The sequence below is a fragment of the Scyliorhinus torazame genome, chromosome 16, assembly GCF_047496885.1.
Source record: "Scyliorhinus torazame isolate Kashiwa2021f chromosome 16, sScyTor2.1, whole genome shotgun sequence".
NCBI classification, from domain to species: Eukaryota; Metazoa; Chordata; class Chondrichthyes; order Carcharhiniformes; family Scyliorhinidae; genus Scyliorhinus; species Scyliorhinus torazame.
This window is the reverse complement of record NC_092722.1, coordinates 66,062,028-66,087,644: the sequence shown is the minus strand read 5'-3', so window position 1 is coordinate 66,087,644 and position 25,617 is coordinate 66,062,028. Positions and strand designations below refer to the sequence as shown.

General features: G+C 50.7%; 1 protein-coding gene across 2 annotated transcripts; it reads right to left on the bottom strand.

Moving 5' to 3' along the window:
* Positions 1 to 5,375: 5,375 nt before the first annotated feature.
* On the bottom strand, positions 5,376 to 24,985 carry LOC140392854 (complement C1q subcomponent subunit A-like). Of its 2 annotated transcripts, XM_072478594.1 has the most exons (4): positions 24,879 to 24,932; positions 24,459 to 24,540; positions 14,823 to 14,987; positions 5,376 to 9,033 (listed from the first exon to the last, which is right to left on the bottom strand). In XM_072478594.1, the coding sequence occupies exons 3-4, from the start codon at positions 14,980 to 14,982 to the stop codon at positions 8,444 to 8,446; spliced, it is 750 nt and encodes a 249-aa protein (XP_072334695.1). In that variant the 5' UTR covers positions 14,983 to 14,987; positions 24,459 to 24,540; positions 24,879 to 24,932; the 3' UTR covers positions 5,376 to 8,443. The 2 variants fall into 2 exon arrangements, with proteins under 2 accessions (XP_072334695.1, XP_072334694.1); XM_072478593.1 differs by lacking the exon at positions 24,459 to 24,540 and having other exon boundaries at positions 24,879 to 24,985.
* Positions 24,986 to 25,617: the final 632 nt, after the last annotated feature.

Genomic DNA, 25,617 nt, shown 5'->3' with positions numbered 1-25,617 from the left:
TAGACACTTCCTCTGGACATAGCCTCAAAATCGGAGAATCCAGCCCATAGTTTCCCAAATGGAGAATCCCGGTCAAGTTGTCTCCTATATGTTGTGGCCTTAGCAGATCGCAATTATATCACGCTTCCCTCGAGGGGTTGTCTGTGAGGTACCGTGTTGTGTCCAGTCAATGCCTCATCCTTGCGATGTGAAACTGGGTGCAGGATGATAGATTAGAAGATGAAGGAAATATAGGAAAGTATGGATCCAACTACTTATAGTTGACGAGCCATCTGAACTCTCTTTGTATTACCACATCTCAAACCTCCTTGCCTGTGGACCTTCATCATTCATTGCCTGGTCTAGAACCTGCTCGACAACCTCATCAATGGAGGAGAAATCATAATTGATGATATCCTCATTGTTCAACACCTCCCTCCTCTTCAGCATGGCATACTACACTTGCTGGGCATACATGTTTTCTTTATTCTTTCAATGGATATGGGAATCGCTAGCTGGGCCAGCATTTATTACCCATCCCTAATTTCCCTTGATCTGCTGAGAGAGCATATTTTTAAGAGTCAACCGCATTGCTGTAGGTCTGGCGTCACATGTAGGCCAGAACAGGGAAGGACGGCAGATATCCAGATTCAGATCAACATCAAATCCTGGGGCGAAATTCTCCCCCAACGGCGCGATGTCCGCCGACTGGCACCAAAAACGGTGCCAATCAGACGGGCATCGCGCCGGCCCAAAGGTGCAGAATGCTCCGCATCTTTGGGGGCCGAGCCCCAACATTGAGGGGCTAGGCCGGCGCTGGAGGGATTTCCGCCCCGCCAGCTGGCACAGAAATGCAGCGCATGCGCGGGAGCGTCAGCGGCCGCCGACAGTTTCCCGCTCATGCGCAGTGGGGAGAGTCTCTTCCGCCTCCGCCATGGTGGAGGCCGTGGCGGAGGCGGAAGGGAAAGAGTGCCCCAACGGCACAGGTCCGCCCGCGGAACGGTGGGCCCCGATCGTGGGACAGGCCACCGTGGGGGTACCCCCCGGGGTCAGATCGCCCCACGCCCCCCCCAGGACCCCTGAGCCTGCCCACGCCGCCTGGTCCCGCCGGTAAATACCAACTTTGATTTACGCCGGCGGGACAGGCAATTTCTGGGCGGGGCTTCGGCCCATCCGGGCCGGAGAATTGAGCGGGGGGTCCCGCCAACCGGCGCGGCCCGATCCCGCCCCCGCCCAATCTCCGGTACCGGAGACTTCGGCGGGGGCGGGGGCGGGATTCACGGCGGCCAACGGCCATTCTCCGACCCGGATGCTCCAGACCTGCTGAGTTTTTCCGGCCTCCTCTGTTCTTGTTTTTGAACTCTCTCTCGCTTGCTGCCTCAATTTACTGGATGAGACTTTGAACCATGTGGTGTCCCCTATGCTGTTTGTAACATTCAAAACTCCTGTAAAATTCCTCTAACTCAGCGAATTAATCACCTTAATGACAGCCCGGTCAGCTGTAGAGAACGGTCACTGTGGCCCACTGGCAGAAACCTGAATGGACTGGAATGACTGTCTAAAACCCATAGGAGAGTAGGTTACAATTTGCAGGTAAACACAACGGAACCAATTCCTCATTTTTTATCCAACTTATGACCTTTTGATTTATGAGGTGATTTCCAGAAATCAGTTATGTTGCCAGCCCACGGACTGACTGTGTAAGATAAGTGTTCATCATTTTCTTCCTTGTGTTACTTTCAGAGTTGCTATATGTTCACAGACATTGCAGGTATGATTTACCAGCCTCATCGCTACGACTTGGTGTGGCTACAAGGCCATTGAACCTCGTGAGAGGCGTCTCGCGAGATTCGCAATGCTCAAGACTGGGCGAGATCCAGATCAACATATTTAAATGCGTCATTAGGCTAATTTAAATATGCATACGGATTCTCCCGGTGCCCAGGAACTAACGGCTTCCCCAGAGAGATCTCAACCAGGCACTGTTTTATACCAGACCACACAAATGTGGACTAGGCTTAATGGCACTTTGGGGGGGGGGGGGGTTGGTACACCCAGGCCTTTGGAGACCCTGGGTGGTTGGAGATAGGGCAAGGTGGCACCCTGGATCTCGGTCTGGCACCTGCGAACCATGGCACTACCAGCCTGTCACCTTGGCATTGCCAGGGTGCTTGGGTGGCACTAGGGGCATTCTCAAATTGGCAGTACAGGTATTCCCAGGTGCCAGGGTGGTATTGCTAAGGGTCAGGGCCTGAAAGGTGAATAAGGGCGGTATGAAGGGTGTTGGGTGAGGGATGGGTATAAAGGGTCCTTATACAGATTGGGGGATGAATGGTGGAGGTCCTTTCAGTAGGCGAGGTCAGGCCCAAAAGGGGAGGTGAATAGGACTGAAAAGGGGGGCCATCAGTGACCCCATAGTGGGTGTCCTCAATCAGGAGGGGCTGTAGGGTATGCCCATGTGTATGTGGGGGTAACATTGCCAATAGTTAGGGGGACCTTCAAACCCACTTAGAGATTGGGATACCCTTTCAAAATAGCGGCCCGAGTTCAGCTCCCAATGATGAAAACATTTTTGTGGGCTGGACCCGGGAGAAGCTCCCCGAGGCCCCAAAAAAGGTTTGTGCATAGCAGTGTGGATCTCATCCAAAAGCTGGCGGGAAACACCCCACCAAGATCACCCAAAATGACACTGAAGTATTCTGGTTGAATTTCGCCCTGTATTTTCCAACTTGCAGACTGTTCAGGTGCGATCCTCCAGCCACACAGCGTCGTTTAAAAGTTCATCCTGATGCCTCGCTATAACGGGGAGTTCTGGCGAGCAGAGCTCCCCATTGCAAAAATACGGAGTTATATGTGGCCTTGGCAACATGAGTTGTGTTGAATAACCATGGGCTGGATTCTCCGGTCGCCGAAGCCCAAATTGCATTCGCCGATCGGCCGGAGAATACAAGTTTCCAACCAAATCGGGGGCGGCGCTGCTTTTGTGGTGCTCCGCCCCCTCCAAAGCGCCATTGCCTCAGGACATTGCCTGAGGCCCGTCCCCCGATGCTCTGCCCCCGACCGGCCGAGTTCCCGACGGCGTGGGTCTCTCATGGACTCAGTCCAGCGCCGCCACAGTCGGGGGAGGGACGATCCGCGGGCAGGGGGAGGGGACCGTATTAGGGGCTGGGGGGGGCACTGTGGGGGGTTGGTCTGTGGCACGCGAACCGGCCAAAGGGGGGGCCACTATTTTGCGGGCCTCCGCCATGTAGCAGGCCGCCGCCGGGCGCATGCGCGGCCACGGCCCGGAATTCCCTGGGGGGTATCGGCTGCTCGGGCCGGGTGCTCTACACTACCGGTATGCTAGCCCCCAGCTACATGGGGAATCGGTGGCCGTTTAACAATATTTTTTCTGCCGTAACCACCACTATTCCCACGCCAGCGTGAGGACATAGCCTCTGAATCGGAGAATCCAGCCCCATGTATTTCCCGGCACTGGGCGTGCCGGGAAACACACGGTTAAACCCGCCTGCATGGGCACTTTGTTCCCACTTTTGGAAAGATCGCACCCACCTCCTATTGAAACATCTTATTTAATGGAATGAAATTAGCAGCATTGGAATTTTTTCCAGAGATTCCTAGGCTGCATTGTTAATTTCGGGGTGATTCTCTCTCAGTTTCAAAATCAATCATGAATGTTGAAATATTCATCCTGTAATACATGAAGCACTCAGGGCAGCTAAGGAAGCTGGAAATATCCCTGTGTGTGAAGGTGGTAATTATGAGAATAGATTCTATAAGCCTCTCGCCCAACCCCCCCCCCCTCTCCGTCCTCCTAACAGCATTCTGACTCCAAATAAACCCCATCCAGAACTTTCCAGAGTTCTTTCCATTATCAAGATGCAAATACCTTCATTCTGAACACCAAAACAGTTTTCTGTGCATATTCCTGGATCTGCATATTTCCGTGTCTGCATATTTCTGGGTCTGGATGTTTCTGTTTCTGTATAACCCTGGGTCTGCATATTTCTGTGTCTGCATATCCCTGGGTCTGCATATTGCTATTTCTGTATGACCCTGGTCTGCATATTCCTGGGTCTGCATATTCCTATTTCTGCATAGCCCTGGTCTACATACTTCTGCATCTGCATTGTTTCTGTTTTGTCGAACCCTGGGTGAAATTCTCCGTAATCGGCGCGATGTCCGCCAACCGGCGCCAAAAAAGGCGCAAATCAGTCCGGCATCACACCGCCCCAAAGGTGCGGAATCCTCCGCATCTTGACCGGCCGAGCCCTAACCTTGAGGGGCTAGGCCCGCGCCGGACTGATTTCTACCCCGCCAGCTGGCGGGAAAGGTCTTTGGTGCCCCGCCAGCTGGCGCAGAAATGACATTGCCGGGCGGCGCATGCGCTGGAGCGTCAGCAGCCGCTCACGACATCCCCGCGCATGCGCAGTGGAGGGAGTCTCTTCCACCTCTGCCATGGTGGAGACCGTGGCGAAGGCGGAAGGAAAAGAGTGCCCCCACGGCACAGGCCCGCCCGCAGATCGGTGGGCCCCGATCACGGGCCAGGCCACCGTGGAGGCACCCCCTGGGGCCAGATCGCCCCGCGCCCCCCCCCCAGGACCCCGGAGCCCGCCCGCGCCGCCTTGTCCCGCCGGTAAGGTAGGTGGTTTAATCCACGCCGACGGGACAGGCATTCTAGCAGCGGGTCTTCGGCCCATCCGGTCCGGAGAATCCCCAGGGGGTGGCTCGCCAACCGGCACGGCGCGATTCCCGTCCCCGCCTAATATCCGATGCCGGAGAATTCGGCAACCGGCGGGGGCTGGATTCACGCCAGCCCCCGGCGATTCTCCAACCCGGCGGGGGGTCGGAGAATCTCGCCCAGGTGGTTCTACATATTCCTGGGTCTGCGTAGTTTTGGTTCTGCATTTTCCTGGGCATGCATATTTCTGGGCCTGCATATTTCTGGGCCACCATATTCCTGGGTCTGCATATTCATGGCTTTACGGGCTGGATTCTTCCACCCTGCCCGCAGAAAGATCTCCACGGGTGAGGTGCGGACAATGGAAAAGTCCATTGATTTTGAGTGAAATTCTCCGGTAACCAGGCGGGCGCAACCGGAGAATTCCAACTTACATATTTCTGGGTCTACATATTCCTGGCTCGACATATTTTTGGGTCTGTATATTCCTGGGTTTGTATATTCCTATTGCTGCGTTGTTTCTCCAGGGTCTGTGAAAATAATAAATGTTTTTATCTGGGTGGAGAGTAAATCTGATCTAATTGTTTCTGGCTCAATTAATCCTTGTACTGCTAATCCTTATTGCTTGCAGCAGTGATATATATTTGACGTTTTAAAGTAAAGACATAAAGCGAGGATTTGTGTTTGGTCTTTGTAATGGAAGGAGGTCTCTGGCTGCTATTTGATGGGGCATTTATTTCAATGGCTTTCTGCTTCCATTAAAGTTGAGAATAAAACATGTTATACAAACATAGCACAATGTTCGGAACAGAAATTTCCAAACACAAGAAGTTTGGGTGATTGTTTTCTAAACAGTGAAGGGTTAGTCCAGCAATTTAGCATTTTGGAGAATGATTAGGAAATGTTAATGAATGGTTATATCAGTCGATTTACAGCAAGTATCATAAACACAGATTGCTCATGGAAAATACAAACATATAGAACACAGAATTGTTACAGAACAGGAGGAGGCAACTTGGCCCATCGTATCCGCATATACTACAATTTGTGATTCTGGCTCTGCAACCTCTTTGAAACATTGATCTAGAAATTTACAGCTTGGGGGATAGAGTGAAATCAAAGTGTGTTTCCTTACATTGATGATTCTGTTTTCTGAAACACTTGCATACTAAAATATGTTTTTGTTATTTATTAGAAAGTTGAGACCACAATGAGGAGAGTTTACCAGCGTTTTGACCTGCGTGTAGATTGGGGATCAAAAAAGAAATAGGATAAACAATGTGAATGATGGTTTGTGAATTACTAAGTAATGTTTCCCTGAAGGAGGAGGGGGGAGGAAGGAGAAGAATATTGTTAATGGGGGAGAGGGGAATGGGGCTCTGTGACTGGGGCAGAGGATAATGGGGTCTCAGTGACTGGAGAGAGGGGAACAATGGGGTCTCTGTGACTGGGGCAGAGGGCAATGAGGTCTCTGTGACTGGAGAGAGGGGAACAATGGGGTCTCTGTGACTGGGGCAGAGGTCAATGGGGTCTCTGTGACTGGGGCAGAGGACAATGGGGTCTCTGTGACTGGGGCAGAGGTCAATGGGGTCTCTGTGACTGGGGCAGAGGAGAATGGGGTCTCTGTGACTGGGGCAGAGGTCAATGGGGTCTCTGTGACTGGGGCAGAGGAGAATGGGGTCTCTGTGACTGGGGCAGAGGTCAATGGGGTCTCTGTGACTGGGGCAGAGGACAATGGGGTCTCTGTGACTGGGGCAGAGGACAATGGGGTCTCTGTGACTGGGGCAGAGGCCAATGGGGTCTCTGTGACTGGAGAGAGGGGAACAATGGGATCTCTATGACTGTGGCAGAGGGCAAAGGGGTCTCTGTGACTGGGTAGAGGGGAACAAAGGGTTGGATTCTCTGGTCGCCGAAATCGCGTTTGGCGGTCGACCGGAGAAACACAGTGCTGACCAAATCGAAGACGGCACCGTTCCCGCGATGGCCCGCTCCCTCCGAAGTGGCCTGCTCTCCCTCCGAGTACGCCGCCCAATGTATCAACGGCCTCAGAATATTGCCTGAGGCCCACCCTCTGATACTCCGCCCCAACCGGCGGAGTTCCCGACGGCGTTGGTTGCGTGTGGTCCATTCTATCGGGAACTCGGCGTGGCGGCTGCGGACTTAATCAAGCGCCGCCACAGTCGGGGGGAGGTCAATCCACAGGCAGGAGGGACTTTATCAGGGGCTGGGGGAACTGTTGGGGGGTGGTCCGGGGCGCACGAGCCGACCAAAGAGGGGGCACTGTTTTGTGGGCTGACTCCGTGAGAGGTCACCGCCATGTAGCACGGCGAGGCCGCTGCAGTCCACCGCCATGCGCATGCGTGGCCACGGACCCGTCAATTCTCCGGGCCATATCGGCAGCTAGAGCCAGGTGCTCTACTCTGCCGGCATGCTAGCCCCCAGCCAAACGGAGGATCGGTGGCCATTTTACGGCATTTTTTCTGTTGTAAAACGCCACCGTCATAACCTCAGAATCAGAGAATCCAGCCTAGAGTCTCTGTGACTGGGGGAGAGGGGAACAGGGTCTCTCTGACTTGGAGGAGAGAGGAATGGGGTCTCGGTGAGAGATTGGTACAGAGTCTCGGAGGGAGAAGGGGTTGGGGCCCCGAGGGGAGGGGGATCAGAGCCTCAGTGAATTGAAGGTGATGATGAGGATAACTGCCTATAGGCCATTGTGAGTAACAAGGTAACAATCCATAATAACAGCAGTGATTAGCAATGAATATACAGAACAAGCTGGAAATTCCTCTAAATTCTGCTTAAATCGTTCGTTGAAAAATTGCTGTACCTGCTTTTCTCCAGCTGCACTTTCCAATGAACTACACGGAAAATAAACCATACATTTGTATATATATTCATGGCTTTATGACATCCCAATCACTTAATAAGCAACAAGTTTTGAAGTGTAGTCACTGTTGCAATGTGGGAAACATGGCAGCCAATTTGTGCACAGCAAGATCCAACAAACAGGCAATGGAGTCATCTGATTTTGTGATGTTGACTGAGGGATAAATTTTGGTTTGGGCCCCAAGGAGAATTCCTTGGCTCTTCTTCAAATATTCCCATGAATATGGGGGGGGGGGGGGGGTGAGGAAAATGGGGCCTCAGTTTAAGATTTCATTCCAAAGATGAGACTGGAGGTTGCAATTTGGTGACTCAGACGCGAGTGTTCTATCATACTAGCCAGGCTGGCACTCGCTCATTGGCTGGCATATTTTATTTGTTTTAGTTGACAGTTTTTTGAGCGAATGTCATTGTTTGCTGAATAAAATAAGTACACCCAGGTTCTTCACTGCATTCTCCTTCCTTTCTCCCAAAATAGTCCTGCTTAACAAGATGAACCTGGTCAGGTAACTGGGAGATTAGAGTTGGCCCAATGATTAGATATCAGCTGTGAGATTGAAACAAGCAGCAAGTTTGTACTGGGGTGTGTCAATGCCCAGTGCCAATGTGTAACGAACATCAATAGGCTGGAATTAAAGAACTTTGGGAAATAATGGAGAAGAAAGCGTGGGAAAGGATGGATATTCGAGGGAGAGAGGGATTGAGGGGGATCAACCTGATGGATAATATTTTTGTTTTTAACTAGTCTGACGCTTTCTCATGTTTTTTTATAAATGGACAATGTGAAACCCAAGGGATTAGAGAGGAGGAAGGGGCAGGGTGGTAATTACTGGTGAATGAACACATCCCCCACTAACTGGATCATATAAACTGAAGGTTCTTGGATCTCTGATCAGAACATTATTCAGCTGGAAACAGAAGGAACCCAGAAAAGACACTGTTGAGGTCATCTGAGCCAAAAACCATGCTGTGTCCCTGTGTGGTTTGAAGCCACACCGCATCATTTTTACGCAGCCGCAGTACTGTCCCACCTGAATTCATCTGATATTTTTGCCAGGAATGTTTGCTACCAAGAGTGTCACAGAATCCAGCTTCTTTCTTGTTGTTTTTCATTATGTTTATACACAGTTTCCCTTCTGACACCATGTTGTATGTAAAGTAATACCAACCAGCTTTGCAAGCGACAAATTTTCCGTTTTGAACATTAAAGCAATTTCCCTCATTGGTGATAGCCTTGTCAAACGTCACTGGGTTTCCAGGGACAGGGTCATTACTGGTGACTTTGACAACCGAGAAAGCTGGTCTGTCCGTTCCCTGGAGACCACCCCCTTGCCCTGAATGGCCCTTTTGTCCTGTTAGTCCAGGTAGCCCATCTTGACCTCTTGGCCCTGTTGGACCAACATATCCTCTGAGGCCAGGTTTCCCCGACTGTCCTGGATTCCCTCGCTGTCCTTTCATTTCTGTGTCTCCAAAGGTACCAGTGTGCATGCCTGTGAAGAAGAAGGAGAGATGAGTGAGAATGACTCATAAATGCCTCTGTTCATTGTTTTCTCCCATTAAAATTGAGACATTCTGAATGGTATATATCAGTATTTAGATGTGCTAAGATGGTTCCTAACAGCGAACTATTTAGGAAGAAATGCAGGTTTATTTGAGAGTTAATGGGAGGAGGCAGCGAGGGGTGAATAGGGAATGAGCCTTGGGGGCGTGGTGACGCCCCATGGGACCGCAGTGTCCAGGCACCGACCGCCATTGTCGGACACTGCAAGGTAGCCATCTTGCTGTGCACTCCACTGATCGCCCACCGTGGCCCCTGGTTGTACAGTCAATATTGGTGCCCCACCCCACCACCCCCACATTCCAACCCTGCACCCCAGCCCCCGCACCCCGGCTCTCACCCTCCTCTCCACTACTCCATGCCACACCCTCCCACCAACTCTCCTCCGCCCCCAGGGCAACGTTCGCGTAGCCCCTGCAGGAGCGAACCGGATGGGGGCCATGGAGCATACCGCCTGCATAGGTAGGCCAGCCACCGATATCCCTGGCAGCAGGGACGAGCGGCAGGGCCCCAGGCCACTGCAGTGCCGTGCACCGACGGGGCCAGTGGTGCGAAGGGCAGAGTGCCAGGGGAATGGCCGGGATTGGGGGGGCGGAGGGGAGGGAGGGGAATGCGGGGGCAGGGTCTGTAGTGCAGACCGGGGCAACCGTGCCGCCCAGTGGACCTGGTTGGGCACGGGGATACACACTATGCTAACATATCTGCCAGGGCAGCACGGTAGCATAGTGGTTAGCACAGTTGCTTCACAGCTCCAGGTTCCCAGGTTCGATTCCCGGTTTGGGTCACTGTCTGTGCGGAGTCTGCACGTTCTCCCCGTGTCTGCGTGGGTTTCCTCCGGATGCTCCGGTTTCCTCCCACAATCCAAAGATGTGTAGGTTAGGTGGATTGGCCATGATAAACTGCCCTTACTGTCCAAAAAAGGTGAGGTGCGGTTACTGGGTTACAGGGATAGGGTGGAGGCATGAGCTTAAGTAGGGTGCTCTTTCCAAGAGCCGGTGCAGACTTGATGGGCCGAATGACCTCCTTCTGCACTGTAAATTCTATGATTTCATCCCCTGCAGACATTGGACTTCGAATTCAACCAGCAATGGTGGCGTTCATCCTAGTCGCCGCAGCCCTGGGGAATGCACTAAGGTTGTACGAGCGGGAGCTGCTCGAGGAAGAGGAAGCTGCAGCAGCGGAGCCTGCCCCAGAGGAACATGAGGCAGCCGCTGAGGATGGGGAGCCGGTCCCCAACAGGCCGAGGTGGAGGAGTTGGGAAGGAGGCACCACATGAAGCCCTGTGTGTACCGACAGCAGCTGTCATTCGAGGACCTGCCGGACAGGGCATTCTGTTGAAGACTGAGCAGGGGACAGAGTGACATATCTGCCAGGTCATGGCACACCTGGCACTGCTAAGGTATTTTGGAGGACACCCGCACCTGGTGGCCATCAAGGTGACAATCGTCCTGAACATTTACACCATGGGTCTTTCCAACGCCGTGTGGGGACATGCCCGGAATCTCACAGACTTCGGTGCACAGGTGCATCCACATCATCACGGAGGCCCTATATGACTAGTCGGCACAATATATCAAATACAATGTGGACCGAGCCCACCAGAATGTCTGGGCAGTGGGGTTCGGTGTCATCGTTGAGATGCCCTGGGTTCACAGCATGATTAATGTTGCCCTATGAGCAACGGCCCATGATAGACTGATCTTCACAAACCAAAAGGGGTTCCACTCAACGAACATGCAGCAGGTGGGTGACCATGAGATGTACATCATGCATGCCTGCGCCCAATACCCGGGCAGTGTGCAAGACACCTTCATCCTGGCACACAAGACGGTTCCTGATCTCTTTGAGGTGCCCCCACTGGCCGGGTGGTTGGCTCTGGGCGACAGGGGTTATCTGCTGCAGCCGTGGATGATGATGCCTATTCGGAGGCCATAGACCAACACAGACACCTGCTACAATAATGCCCATGCCGGGTGATCGAGCGGTACTTCGGCACCCTGATGATGCGTTTCCGGTGCCTGGACGCTCTGGAAGCTTGGGAGAGTCTCCCACATCGTGGCGACCTGCTGCATCCGCCACATTGTGCACCTGCAGAGCGACATGATGGAGGAGGAGGAGGAACGCCAGGCCTCATCCGATGAGAAGGATGCAGGGGAGGGCGAGGATGGGCAGGACATGGGGCCCGGGCACGCATGGGAGGTCGCAGAATGTGTGCGCTCGGGCCAACGCGCACGGGACACTCTGATCGCCTCCAGGTTCACCGACTAGGAGGACTGGCCAGGGGCATGGACAACCCATCCCACCCCCATATCCCAACAGCCCCTGCCCCGGCCAAACAGTGGTATGGGGGTGGTGTGTAGGGGGGTTGGACGGGTGGTGGTGGGTGTGCGGTTGGGGGTGGTGACATACATGCCATGGGAAACCGCAACTCAGCAGGGTCTCTCTTGCTCGCCCGATACCGACCTCCGCTTCAGTGACTGCCCTCTCCCCGTTCCACCAATCAGTTTCAGTGCCCGTTGCTCGGCTGTGGTGAGGTGCCACAGGTCCCATTTTCTCCCTGTCATGGAGGTTGTGGGCTGACTTCTCCTCAGGGGAGGGGGTGGAGATACAGAAAACGCACAGTGTTAGACAGTCAGACACAGGGGGTGGGCAGCTAGTGGCCTTCGTTGCCATGGTGGCCGGTATGGGTGCAGGGTGGGGGTTTGGTTGCCCTCCGAGTAGGCGGGTAGGAAGTTACTAAGGTGAGGATCGGGGGTTGGTGCCAGGGGCACAATGCTGCCTACTCACCCTGGCCACCCTGAGGAGGATGTGCAGTTTGTTACGGCACTGCTGGCCGGTCCTGGCTGTGTTGCCCATGGTGCCACCTGCGCCCAGATGCGGTGCATGGCGGCGGGTGGCAACGGCCTTCCCACCCCAGGGTACTCCTCCACTGAGTCCAGTAGGGTCTAACATTGGTGAAGTGCAGGGCCGCTTTGCTTGCTGCCATCTCATTGGCTGGGATGGTGTGTGTGGAGAGTGGAATCTGTATAAGCGGCTGCAGCTGGTCAGCCTCTCGAGTATCAATCCTGACTCCAGCGAATCAGACACCATTTTTCATTGGAATCAGCCGTGTTCCAAGTGGTGCCCATTAACGGTTGATGAATTGCTCTGGGAAAGGCCCCAATTTTGCTGTTGTAGAAGTCGTCAGATTTAGTCCCAGCATCAACACTTAGTTTCTGAAGCAGAGAATTCCACCGGTGGTGTTTGGAATCAGGAATTATTTACTTTCAGCAAAATAGAGACTTAGAGTATGGAAGAGCCTGCTTCAGAAGGAATAGTGTTGAATATCTGTCTGGGGGCACCTGACCATGACAGTATTGGTCGACCCAACCACCGCACAGTCCTTGTGGAGATGAAGTCTTGGCTTCACATTGAGGACACGCTCCATCGTGTTGTGTGGCATTACCACTGTGCGGAATGAGATAGACTTCAAACAGATTTAACAGCTCAAGACAAGGCATTCATGAGGCCCTGTGGGCCTTCAGTAGCAGCACAATTGTACTCAACCACAATCTGCAACCTCATGACCTGGCATTTCCCCCATTCTACCATTACTACGAAGCCAGTATATCAACCCTGGTTTTGCAGTCCTGCCACATCCAGCCGTGAATGGTGGTGGACAATTAAACAACTCACTGGAGGAGGGGGCTTTACAAATATCCCCATCCTCAATCATGGAGGAAACTAGCATGTCTGAGCAAGACACAAGGCTGAAGTGTTCACAATACTCTTCAGCCAGGAGTGCTGAATGGATGATCCATGTCAGTCTCCTCCGGAGATCCCCAGCATCACAGATGTCAGTCTTCAGCCAATACGATTCACTCCACACGATATCAAGAAACAGCTGAAGGACTGGATACTGCAAAGGCTATGGGCCCTGACAATATTCTGGCAATGGTACTGAAGACCCACGCTCTAGAACCTGCTGCACCTCTAACCAAGCTGTTCCAGTACAGGTACAACACTGGCATCGACCCGGCAATCTGGAAAATTGCCCATGTGTGTCCTGTTTCACAAGAAACAGGACAAATCCAACCCAGCCAATTACCAACCTCTCAGTCTACTATCCATCATCCAAAGTGATGGAAGGAGTCATCAACAGTGCTATCAAGTAGCACTTACTCAGCAATAACCTGCTCACAGACTTTCAGTTTGAGTTCCGCCAGGGTCACTCAACTCCTGATCTCATTCCAGCTTTGGTTCAAACATGGACAAAAGAGCTGAATGCCAGAGGTGAGGTGTGAGTGACTGCCCTTGACATCAAGGCAGCATTTGACCGAGTATGGCATCAAAGAACTGGAGGCAATGCGAATCAGTGGGAAAAATCTTTGCTGGTTGGAGTCATACCTGGCACAAAGGAAGATGATTGTGGTGGTTGGAGGTCAATCATCTCAGCTCGAGGACAACACTGCAGGAGTTCCTCAGGGTAGTGTCTTAGGCCCAACCATCTTAAGCTGCTTCATCAATGATCTCCCTTCCATCAAAAGGTCAGAAGTGGGCGTGTTCGTAGATGACTGCACAATGTTCAACACCATTTGCGACTCCTAGATAATGAAGCAGTCCATGTGCAAATGCAGCAAGACCTGGACAGATCCAGGCTTGGGCTGACAAGTGGTAAGTTACATTTACGCCACATAAGTGGCAGGCAAAGACCATCACATACTAGAGAGGATCGAACCACTGCCTTTGACTTTCAATGGCATTACCTTCACTGAATCCCCCACAACAAAATCCAATTGGACTAGCCATATTAATATTGTGGCTACCAGAGCCGGTCAAAAGCTAGGAGTCCTAAGGCGAGTAACTCACCTCCTCACCCCCAAAGCCTTTCCACCACCTACAAGGCACAAATCAGGAGTGGAATACACCCCGCTTCCCTGGATGACTGCAGCTCCAACAGCACTCAAGAAGTTCGACACCATCCAGGACAAAGCAGCCCGCTTGATTGCTCCCCCTTCCACAAACATTCAATCCCTTCACACCGACGAACAGTGACAGCCGTGTGTGCCATCTACAAGATTCACTGCAGAAACTCGCCAAGGTTCCTTAGGCAGCAGCTTCCAAACCCACGACCACTACTCTTTAGAAGGGCAAGGGCAGGTCGCCACCCGGAGGTTCTCCTCCAAATCACTCACCATCCTGACTTGGAAATATATCGGCCGTTCCTTCAATGTCGCTGGGTCAAAACCTTGGAACTCCCTCCCTGATAGCACAGTGGGTGTACCTACACCTCAGGGACTGCAGCGGTTCAAGAAGGCAACTCACCACCACCTTCTAAAGGACAACCAGGATGGGCAATAAATGCTGGCCTAAATGGCGACGGCCACATCCCGTAAATTAATTTTTAAAAACTCTGTCCGTGACATTCGCTATGATTTTATTGAATGCTGGGGCAGGGTCATGGCGTTGCGCGGCTGTCTCTTGCTCCTGATCATTTTGCCCTCAGCCCCTGGAAGGACTCCTGTTGAATATATGTCATGTTCCCTCCTACCCCATTGCAGGGACAATGCTAGTTCAGACAATATCTTCCACATTTCCTCAGTTAGGCAATGTTACGTCATTTATGTTCATGGACCTGGATTTATATTCTTTTCCTCATCCGGTTCTATTCATTAAACCTTTTATTAATTTATCAGGGCCGTGGACTTAGAGGTCCGTGATACCCAAACTATCATGTGTTACCTTGGTCGCCTGTGTCACCATTGTCTCCACGTCTCCCATCTCTTCCTGCTGCTCCTGATGCACCAGGCAATCCGTCCTGGCCATTTGGTGCTCGGCATACACTTGTACCTGCAGCAGCCCGTGTTATCAGAACAAACAGCACCAGCCCCACACGCATCATTGTGTCTGTACAGAACAAGTAGGCATGAACAGTAATGTGACACTGCCAAGTGTTAATATTCATCATTCTTCACAGAGCTATAAACAGACGGTGCACCCATATTGACTGCCTCACCTGATTATGCATCGTATTGTAGCAGAAGAAGTACTTCCTGAAATAAATCAGCAGCGTATGCATGAGAGGCTGAGAATTCCCATCCCAAAATTGCATGCAACTCTGCCGGAGTCATGGGGGTGAAGCTCAGAATTCGGCACAGGTCTTGGGTCCACCAGATTTCTATCCAATTAAAAGTTAAGCAGGAGTTCCTATCTGGGGTGGCACTTCTTCTATCCCCATAATCCCAGCAGGAAGTCTCGGGGGTGGCTAGATGGAGGGGATGGTTCTGAATTATCCTGGGAATCACAATGGATATCTTCCTGATATAGCCAATGGGGCCAATGTCTGTGGAGTAGAGAAACAACTGATGCCAGGACTTACAGCTCTAACCATTGGGACTGAACCAACAGTGGGGAAGATTTGAAAATATCAGCCGCTATTTAATAAATGCAAAACACTGCAGATGCTGGAAATTTGAAATAAAAACGGAAAATGCTGGATAAACTCAGCAGGTCTGGCAGCATCTGTGGAGAGAGAAACAGTGAATATTTCGAGTCTGATCAATCCTTCTTGTCATGTGAGAGTACCTTTAAGAAATGGGTGTTCATAAAAATATCTGTAGTGAATGTCACTTTAAGAAATTTTTGTCTGCTCAAGTGGCTGCAGTGATGTCAGAGTGTGGGTGGAGCTGAGCTCTGCCTCTGCTTTTTAGTTTCGCTTTGAGGAAAAGCTTGGGTGTGTCTGTGTTTTTCAGTTTCGTTTTAAGTTGGAGCTACAGCCAGTCAAAGAAGGTGTAATTTTGATCTCTCTGCAATCTAAAGACTATCTCTAGATCATTTGGTGAATTCAGAGTGATAACTGCTCTCAGTACAGAATTTAAACCTGATGTGCTTCTTTTAAAAGGGTTTGTTTTGTCTTATGGGTATTAAAAGGAAAGTTTAAGGATTACTTGCAGTATTGTATTCTTTGGGGGTTGTATTTGAATTGATGATTGCTAAGATGTTCAGTGTATGTTTTAAAAAGGTTAACTGAGTTCATAGAATAAACATTGTTTACTTTTAAAAATACTTTTAGAGTTCTGCTGCACCACACCTGTAGAGTGGGCCATGTGCTCTCCATACTACAATCTGAGATCCTCAATCCTCAACTCGGAGTGACAAGGGAACTGGCCTGAGGCTGTGTTGCGGCAGCGGTGTAGGTGTGGACACCCACCTCCAATAATTCAATGATCCCACTCCTGAGATTTAGGACAGGGCCACCCACGCTGGACGGAAGCAGAGGTCTGTAGCAGGCAATGCAACAACAACCTTTGGGAATGTCTCTCTGATGCCCCGAGCAACTTTAGCTCAATCATTTAATCAATTTACTAATGAACAGGATAATACGCTCGTCCATTCACTGGAGAGAATCTCCTGCTAGTTGGTTGATGAAGACATATCATGTCTCTAGGATTGCCATTCATCCAATATTAACCCCTTCATAAAAGAAAATCTGGGGGTTTAGCTCATAATATAGCGGGGAACTTACATCAGGTATGCACAGCTGACGACTTGTAAAAATTTGAATCAGTCTAATAGTGTTCTTTCAATAGTTTCCTGTTAATGTTCCTGATGTTTCACTGCACGTATTACTGAAATATTCTATATTTTTTTCTGTATCTAAGTACATGAGCAAAACTTATGGCCCAAGTGTTCTCCTGAACTTTTTCTGTCTTAGGGATAGAGAGCTAGGGGACAGCCGCAGTAAAACAACCAACAAGGATATTTATAGATATTATTTTGCCATGATTATATAATTTAACATGAAGCCTTTTTATAAATCATTCAGTCGTGCACCATTTTCCTGCTCCTTAAAGTTCCAGGACTTCCCCAAGTCCAACCAATGAAATGACCAAACCCATTCAAAAACAGAATCCACTATCTGACTGTCGCTTTCAGCACTCCGGAAATCCCCAAATAAATAATCAAGAAAGTTTAGTTTATATGAGGTGTGATTCAGCAGGACACCGTTTTGGGCGGGTTTAATGGATTGTTTCTCGACGCCTGCAGCACCCCGTCGAGGCTGCACTTACATCATTTCCTGCACTGACGAGCTGAGCTCGCCAGTTCTGGAAGAGCATTCGCGGATCAGGTCGCCATTTTTAAAGGCCGCCCTGATCTTTCAACCCGCTCCCCCCCTCTCAGTAACCAACCGCGGCCCCTGGAACCGCACCTCCCACCACTGCGCCAAACTTTACTCTTACAGGGCCCTTGAGTCCCATTCTCATCCCACCTCTTATGGGCAAGACACCCTGGCATGGCAAGCTGGCATCCGGGCACCTTGATACTGCCAACCTGGTACCTTGGCAGTGCCCTGCCAGTCTGCCAGTGAGACCCGGACACACTGGCAATGCAGGGGTGACAGTGCCAGGGTGCCCAGATGGCAGTGCCAATGTGCCAGGTTGGCAGTACCAAGGTGCCCAGGTGCCAGCGGGAGTGTAAGGGTAACACTCTACCCAGAGTACCACCACCCGGGGGGGCTCTAATGGCCTGGTAAACCTCCCCAGGTGCCATTACGCCTGGTCCACGTTTGTTTGGACCAGTGCTAATCGACACCCTGATGAGGTTTCCAAGGCGCCAGAAGAATCCAGCGCAGACAAATTCAATGAGCCTAGTGGCTCACTTAAATATGCTAATCTGGATCTCACTCAGTGAGGGAGAGATCCAATTCGTGACCTCTCACGAAATTCTGTTCAAGGCCTCTCGCGAAATTCAATGGCCTTCTCACGTCAGCAAGTCAGCTGCAACGAGGATGGTAAATCATGTCCATAGTGTCTGTTTCATTTCCTTTTACTAATTTGTTCCTGAAATTATTGACAAAATTAAGAACTGAGCCAGTTTTGGACATGGCTGTAGATAAGCCACGGGACAAACTTTAGTACAACTCTATTCCTTCATAATCAACTCCTATCACAGCACCATTTCAACCAGAGAGAACGCAGAGACAATGCAAAGAAAGAAAAGACAGAACTAGAATTTTAAATAGTGTATTGAATGATTGGAGCGCACATTCCATCCACAACAACCTGGTCTGCTTTTCAATCAACCCCAATAACCCATCCATTTCCTACAATACCTTTACATGAAGGACAACAATTCGAATCCTCGGCCCCACTCCCACTCTGACCTCTTTGTCCACGGCCTTCTACACCAATCCTCAGCCTTTTCCACTATTCTCAGTCCCACTCCCACTCTTACCACTCTGTCCTCGGCCTCCTACACTGTTTCTCTGCTTCAGGCACTATTCTCAGCCCCACTCCCTCTCTGACCACTCTGTCCTTGGCCTCCTACACTGTTTCTCTGCCTCAGGCACTATTCTCAGCCCCACTCCCTCACTGACCACTCTGTCCTTGGCCTCCTACACCAGTCCTCAGCCTGCTGCACTATTCTCAGCCTCCAGCACTATTCTCAGCCCCACTCCCACTCTGACCACTCTGTCCTTGGCCTCCTACACCAGTCCTCAGCCTGCTGCACTATTCTCAGCCTCCAGCACTATTCTCAGACCCACTCCCACTCTGACCTCTCTGCCCTCGGACTCCTACACTATCCTCAGCCTCCTGCACTATCCTCAGCCTCCAACACTGTTCTCAACCTCCAGCACTATTCTCAGCCCCATTCCCACTCTGACCTCCCTGTCCTCGGCCTCCTACACTGTTCCAATGTAGCTCAATGGAAACTCATCTTTCAATTAGGTACTGTACAACCTTCTGAGCTCAACACTGAGTTCAACAATTTCAGATCAAAAATTTTGCCCCGACTTCCTCAGACAACAACTGTTGGTAATGGTTCTATTCTGATTTACACCTCTGCTAAACATATTTTTAAAAATTTTACTTGACCCATTGCCACCCTATTTTATCCCATCAGCAAAAACAGCGATACGGGTGCAAAAATCTCCAGAGAATCGGGATGTGATATTCCCGCCTGCAAAGTCTTGTTTCCCAATTTTCCATGCCCGTCGCCACATGACCCCCCCCCCCCCCCCCCGACCGACCCCCCCCCCCCCCCCCCCCCCCCCCGACCACCCCACTCAACCCCAGCCCAGCCACTGAGGATTCAGAACTCGTTTAGTGTGGCTGTACAACAGGTTTGGAAAAACATGAATCAGGTGAGTGGAATTTCCCCGGGGGGACAGGTAAGTATAGACCATGGGGGGAGAGGGACATGCCTGCCCCTGGCACAGTTTTGCAGTACCAGGTTAATAGGGCCAGGCCGGATCTCCTGGAGAGCCCCAATGGGGGCAGGGTTCTGGGTTTTGTTTGTTGAGGGGGGAGACCCAATGCTGATGCTTGTGGTTGGGGGGGGGGAGGGGGGGGAGCGAGGGGGTGAGAGCTCCTGATGCTGTGGGGGAGGGGAGTGTCCCCATGTTTGTATGGGAGGAAGGGGGGGACTGGGGTGGGTTTATTTTCTGTGCTGATTGGAACACCATTCTTATAGGGGACCCGGATCTCTGTGGAGCTGGCCCCGTTGGCTCTCTGAGGTCCCGCCCCGCCATAGTGGTAACATAAAACACTCTCTCTGAAATTGTTTTCAGTGAGGCTCAAAATCTGCTCTAAACACTGGGCTGTGCAGCTGAAGAGCTACTCATTGGGTTTCAGTCAGAGTCTGACACTCGAAAAGTGGGAAAATTCCACCCTCTGCGCTTGTTTATAACCTGTTGCAGCTCCAACAGTTTCCAGTTCTGATCATCGCCCTGAAACACTGGGGTGACTTTGAGCCCGCATTAGCCATCACTGAGAACAGCGACGCGGGCAGTGAATTCGGCGAGAATTGGAAAACACAATTCCCTCCGGCGAGATTGCGATTTCTGATTTTCTAAGGCCCTTGTTAGCGGGGTGATGACATTGCTGGCGTGGAAGGCCAAGAGTATAATACATTATAATTCCGTCAATGAGCTTCCCCTCCAGGACTACCCCACTCACTGAATATTCATCGGTCATCAGCTTAACGTCAGGTCAATGCGGTTTACAACAGCTCTATAAAAACAAGAACCTAGCAACCTCACCTCTGAAGGGGATACGGAGGTGAGCGCTTAGGTCATCATCATCTACCATGAGTTCAACAGAGTGGAATCACTGGCGAGGATGCAGAGGACCCAGATAGGGTCAGCTCGGGCCCGGGGGTGGGGGATTGGGTTTCGGTACGGCCATTTTGGGGGCTGAGGGTCAGGGCACAGTCAGGAATCTGCATTGTTCACTAAGCTATTCTCTTCCTTTCTGTTTATGATTCTGGAGAATCGTGGAACCAGTCGAGCTGGCAATTCTTTTGATTGTGATTGACCAATTGCTGCAGCATTCACATGCCACTGCATGTGGCCAGGACCAGCGCCCTGCAGAGGAGGGGGAGGGTGGGCCCATTGCTCATCCCGAAGCAGGTCCACAGGTGACAGAGTTTCAGAAAAGACACCACCGGCCATGGGTATTCTGGCATTGAACTTCCTGCTTCCAGGTGTCAGGGGTTCAGTGCCAGAGAAGATTGCGGCTGTCCCAGGGGATGATGGACTACCTGTGCCAGGTGATGCAAGAGTTGGCATCACATGGACTGGGAGGTCACCCATTGCCTGTGGTTTTGAACGTCCGTGAGGCTCTGAACTTCTATGCCAGTGACTCATTTCAGGGCTGCACGGGTGACGTGTGCAGGATCTCGCAGTCAGCCGCACACAAGTGTATCAGGTGGCTCTGTTGCACTATTTGAGAGGATCCACATGTACATCAATTTGGACTGCGACCAGTTAAACCAGGATGCCAAGGCCATGGGCTTTGCGGCACAGCAGACCTGACCCAGATGCAAGTTGTCATCGACTGCACCCACGTGACCCAGTGGTCTTCATGGCAGCATGGGGCACCATCTGAATCACAAGGGATACCGCTCCTTCAATGTCCAGATCATCTGTGACCATGCGACACGCACCATACAGGTGTGTACCCGTTTCCCAGGGAGCATCCATGATAATTACATTTTGGGAGGCTTGCAGATCCCATCTGTCTTTGAGGGAGAACAGTGGCTGGAAGGATGGCTCCTCAGGGTCAAAGGGTATCCACTCCGGAGGTGGCTGATGATGCCAGTGCGGAGGCCACAAGTCCCGCTGAAACTCGCTACAATGAGACTGATATGTCAACGCATGCGCTGGTCGAACAAGCGACTGGACTGCTCCAGTCGGAAGGAGACCTCCAGTACAGCCCCCAGAGGGCCCGCATCATAGTGGCCTGCTGCACTCTGCACAACTTGGCACTGCAGAGAGGAGATAAGCTGAAGCAGGAGGAGGTGGAGAAATGCCACATTTCTTCAGATGAGGGAGATGACAAGAAGGGCAGCGAGGGATAACCTTGGAAGAGGAAGGACCTTGGGCAATGGCCAGCGTCCAAATGGGGAGCAGGGCTAAGGACATTCTCATTGACTCTTGGTTTGGGTACAACCAGGGCTAGGACGTAAAGGCCTCTCTCACCATGGGGTCTGCCATCCCTTCACTTCTGTAGTGCCTGCATCGTGATGGTCGCACCATTTGTGGTCAGGGCACTAGAATGACTGGCCAGACAATGCTGGAGAATGATGATGACTTGCAGTGAGGACAAGTGATGCTCCTCTCTACCTCGGTGATATGTTTCACCCCTGCCTGACAGAGAGCTGATCGTGTTCTGCCAATGAACGGGATTATAATGGGGCCCAAAGATATTGGATGACAAATCTCAACTGCTACAGCCTCCTCCAAGGCAAAGGATCCTGGTGTTGTTCTCCACTACATACGAGGTGGACAGACTCTCAACATGTTTTCAGCCCTTGGCATCCTCATCACTAGAGAAGTCTGGCAGACATGAGAGGCCTGAGTGTTGATGTTGGAGAGGGGGGTGGGGGTTAACCTTCCATGGATGGGGGTGCTGTGGGGAGGGGTCACTGGAGTGGCATCGGAGAATGACTGAAGAAAGAAAGTTAACTCATGGCGAGACTTGCACCATTGTTGGATGTGTTGAGGATTCTCACTTTTGTCTGGTGTCCCCACCTTGCCCTCTGCACAGGTACAGTCCTGCTCCTCACCTGCCAGCTCAAGGGCTCTCTCCCCATAGGATGGTAGGCATCTCAGCACGGGCATGACTGTGGCAGCCTGTGCCCACTCACGCCGGTTGAGCTTGAGTTTATACTGAAAAGAGACAGATGGGAAGAGTGTCGGCAGAAGTCCCGCCGGGTCGGGTTGATGATGAAGAGGGAAAAATTGTCTACTGTGGGGAGTGCGGGAGGGTGGGGGTGAGAGCGGAGGGGTGTTGCCATGACAAGTGTTGGAAATCCATGAGGTAGCTGGAAGAGAGATCTCTGTGGAGTTGTAAAGGGTGTGGAAAATTAATATATTTAGGGCAGCACGGTAGCATAGTGGCTAGCACAGTTGCTTCACAGCTCCAGGGTCCAAGGTTCGATTCCCAGCTTGGGTCACTGTCTGTGTGGAGTCTGCACATTATCCCTGTGTGTGTGTGTGTGTGTGTGTGTGTGTGTGTGTTTCCTCCGGGTGCTCCGGTTTCCTCCCACAGTCCAAAGATGTGCAGGTTAGGTGGATTGGCCATGATAAATTGCCCTTAGTGTCCAAAGAAAAGGTAAATTGGGGTTAGTGGGTTAAGGGGTTGGGGTGGAGGAGGTGTGTGCTTGAGTGGGGTGCTTTTCCCAAGGGCTGGTGCAGACTCGATGGGCTGAATGGCCTCCTTCTGCTCTGTAAATTCTATGAAAATTTTATGAAATATGTTTCCTGAATAAAATAACATTATTATTAAATTCTTACCTTGTGGAATAGGAGATTCTTCATTTTTACTGATTTTTTTTTTTTCAAGATTCCTTCATGAGATGTTGCACGTCCCTTATTGCCTTTGAGAAGGTGGTTGTGAACCTGCTTACTGAACTGTTACAGTCCATATGGTTAATATCCTCCCTTAATATTGCTTAGTCGGAGTTCCAGGATTTTGATCCAGTGACAATTAAGGAATGGCAAAGAAAGGCAAAGCCATGATGATTTGTGACTTGGAGTGGTACTCGCAGGTGGTGATGCTCCTATTTTGTTGTCATGTGCCTTTTAGGTGACAGAGATTTGGAAGGTGCTATTGAAGGAGTTTTGGGGATTGCTTCGGTGCACCTTGTTTGCAGTACACATTGCTGCCACTGATAACCGGAGGTGGAGGAAATTAATGTTTTAGGTGGTGGATGGGTTGTTGATCAAGGCCATTGCTCTGACCTGGATATTGTCGAGCATCTTGGGTGTTGTTGGAGCTGCACTCATCCAAGTAATGGAGAGTATTCCATCACACTCCTGAATTGTGCCTTGGAGTGGTGGACAGGTTTTGGGGAGTCAGGAAGCAAACCACTTACAATAGAATTCCCAGTGTCCAGAAACCATGGCATTTACATGACTGGTCCAATTGAGTTTCTGGCCAATAGTGAACACCAGGATGTAGATGGTGGGGGTTCAGAGATGATAACGCCATTGAATATGTAGAGAAGATTATTATATTTCCTCTTGTTGGAAATAGTCATTGCATGGTACTTAATTGTTTGGCATGAATGTTACTTGCCACTTGTCAGCCTAAGTCTGGACATTGTCCAGATCTTGCTGCATATGGACACAAATTGCTTCAGTTCCTGAGGAAATGTGAATGAAACTGAACACTGCAGTCATCAGTGAACATTTTTAAAACAAAGTATTCTTGGGATGTGGGTATCGCTGTTGCCCATCCCTAATTGCCCTTGAACTGAGTGGCTTGCTAGGCCACTGCAATAGGGGTTGTTAAGAGCCAATCACACTGCTGTGTGGTCTGGAGTCACATGTAGGCCAGACCGGGTAAGGACGGCAGATTTCCTTCCCTGAAGGACATTAGTGAACCAGATGGGATTTTATGTCAATCAGCAATGGTTCCATAGTCATCATTTGACTTTGATTTACAGATTTTTATTGAATTAAAATTTCACCATCTGCCATGGCGGGATTCGAATCCAGGTCCCCAGAACATTACCCTGGCTCTCTGGATTATCCAGTGACAATACCACTATACCACCACCTCACCAACATCCCTATTTCTGACCTACCGATGGAGAAGGTTTACATCTGTAGAGTTAATTTGGCTTGAGTAGTTGTGGGAGATATGCAATGTTGCATCTCCTGTTACATGCCCACCCAATATTTATCTCCATTGAATGTTACATTGGGCAGGTAACCTGTGTCCACACAACCCTGTGCTATGCTGCGACCAAAGACAAACTTCTATACACTAATATTTTATTTATGTGTAGAATCCAATCACTTTATTCTGACTGCTCTTCCAGCCTTTGCACATATTCCAACAGTTTAAAGTAAGGGGTTAAATTACTCACAAGACGGACACTCTCACTGGCTGGCTCCGGTGCTTGAGAAAACTGGAGTTGTTTCCAAGTATTAGTAAAAAGATAGCATGACCTTAAATTATTAATGGTTACTTCATTAATAATGTTTAAATACAAATTGAATGAAATTAATTTCATCTCATATCGACTTATCACTTCTTAATAATATAATTTCGTCAGGTAAGCAAAGGGCTATGAGGAATAGAGAGCAGTACAAGTTACAGCAGAATGAGGTAGAGTGAAATCCATTGGTTATCTGTTACATTTTGAAACTGCCTGGCTGAGGCTGAATCAATTAAAACACAACAAAAGATCCGGAACGTGGGGAGACTTAAGAATGTTTCTGCACACAGGTCGGCACTTTCTAAACATATTAAATAGAATGGACATTGCTCTGAAAGTATAACTTACCTTAGAAAGTAGTCCTCACAGTAAAGAAACAGTCTGTTTCACAGAACAAACTGTTCACATCTGGGAATGTGTCTCCACAAGGGAGCGGAGGAGGGAACTTTTACTTTGGCACTGTAACTTTGTCCAGATTACCAATCAGAGCTGAGCCAGGATCGAGTGGTTCTCTGGCTGACAAGTCTGCCACCAGGATGTTAGTTAAGTTCATGATTTTTAGCCTTTTCCTGCGGGAAAATAATAAAATGTTGGAACAAATGCTTCTTCTGGAATTAAGGGACAAATCAAACTCTTTATATGTAATTTAAATGTGATAAATAAATCCAAATAGAGCCTCTGAAAAGAAGATGATTCAAAGTTTATTTTCTTGACCAGGCTCAGTGTGGAATACTGGGCGCGATTCTCTCAGCCCAGGCCGGGTCGGAGAATTGGCGGGACGGGCGCGAATTGCACGATGCCGGTCCGCCGATTCTCCGGAGAGCGGTGAATCGGCGCCATTGACGCCGGCGCGGCGCCGGTCGGAGGCCGTTCTACACGGCCCCCTGCTGATTCTCTGCCCAGGATGGGCCGAGCGGCTGGGCAGAAAATCCGAGTCCCGCCGGCGCCGTCCACGTGTGGTCTGACCCGGCGGGACCTCGGCGTGCGTGCATCCGGGAGCGGCTTGGTGGGAGGGGAGGGAGTTCCGACCCCGGGTGGGACCTCCGTTGTGGCCTGGCCCGCGATCAGGGCCTAATGTTCGGTGGGC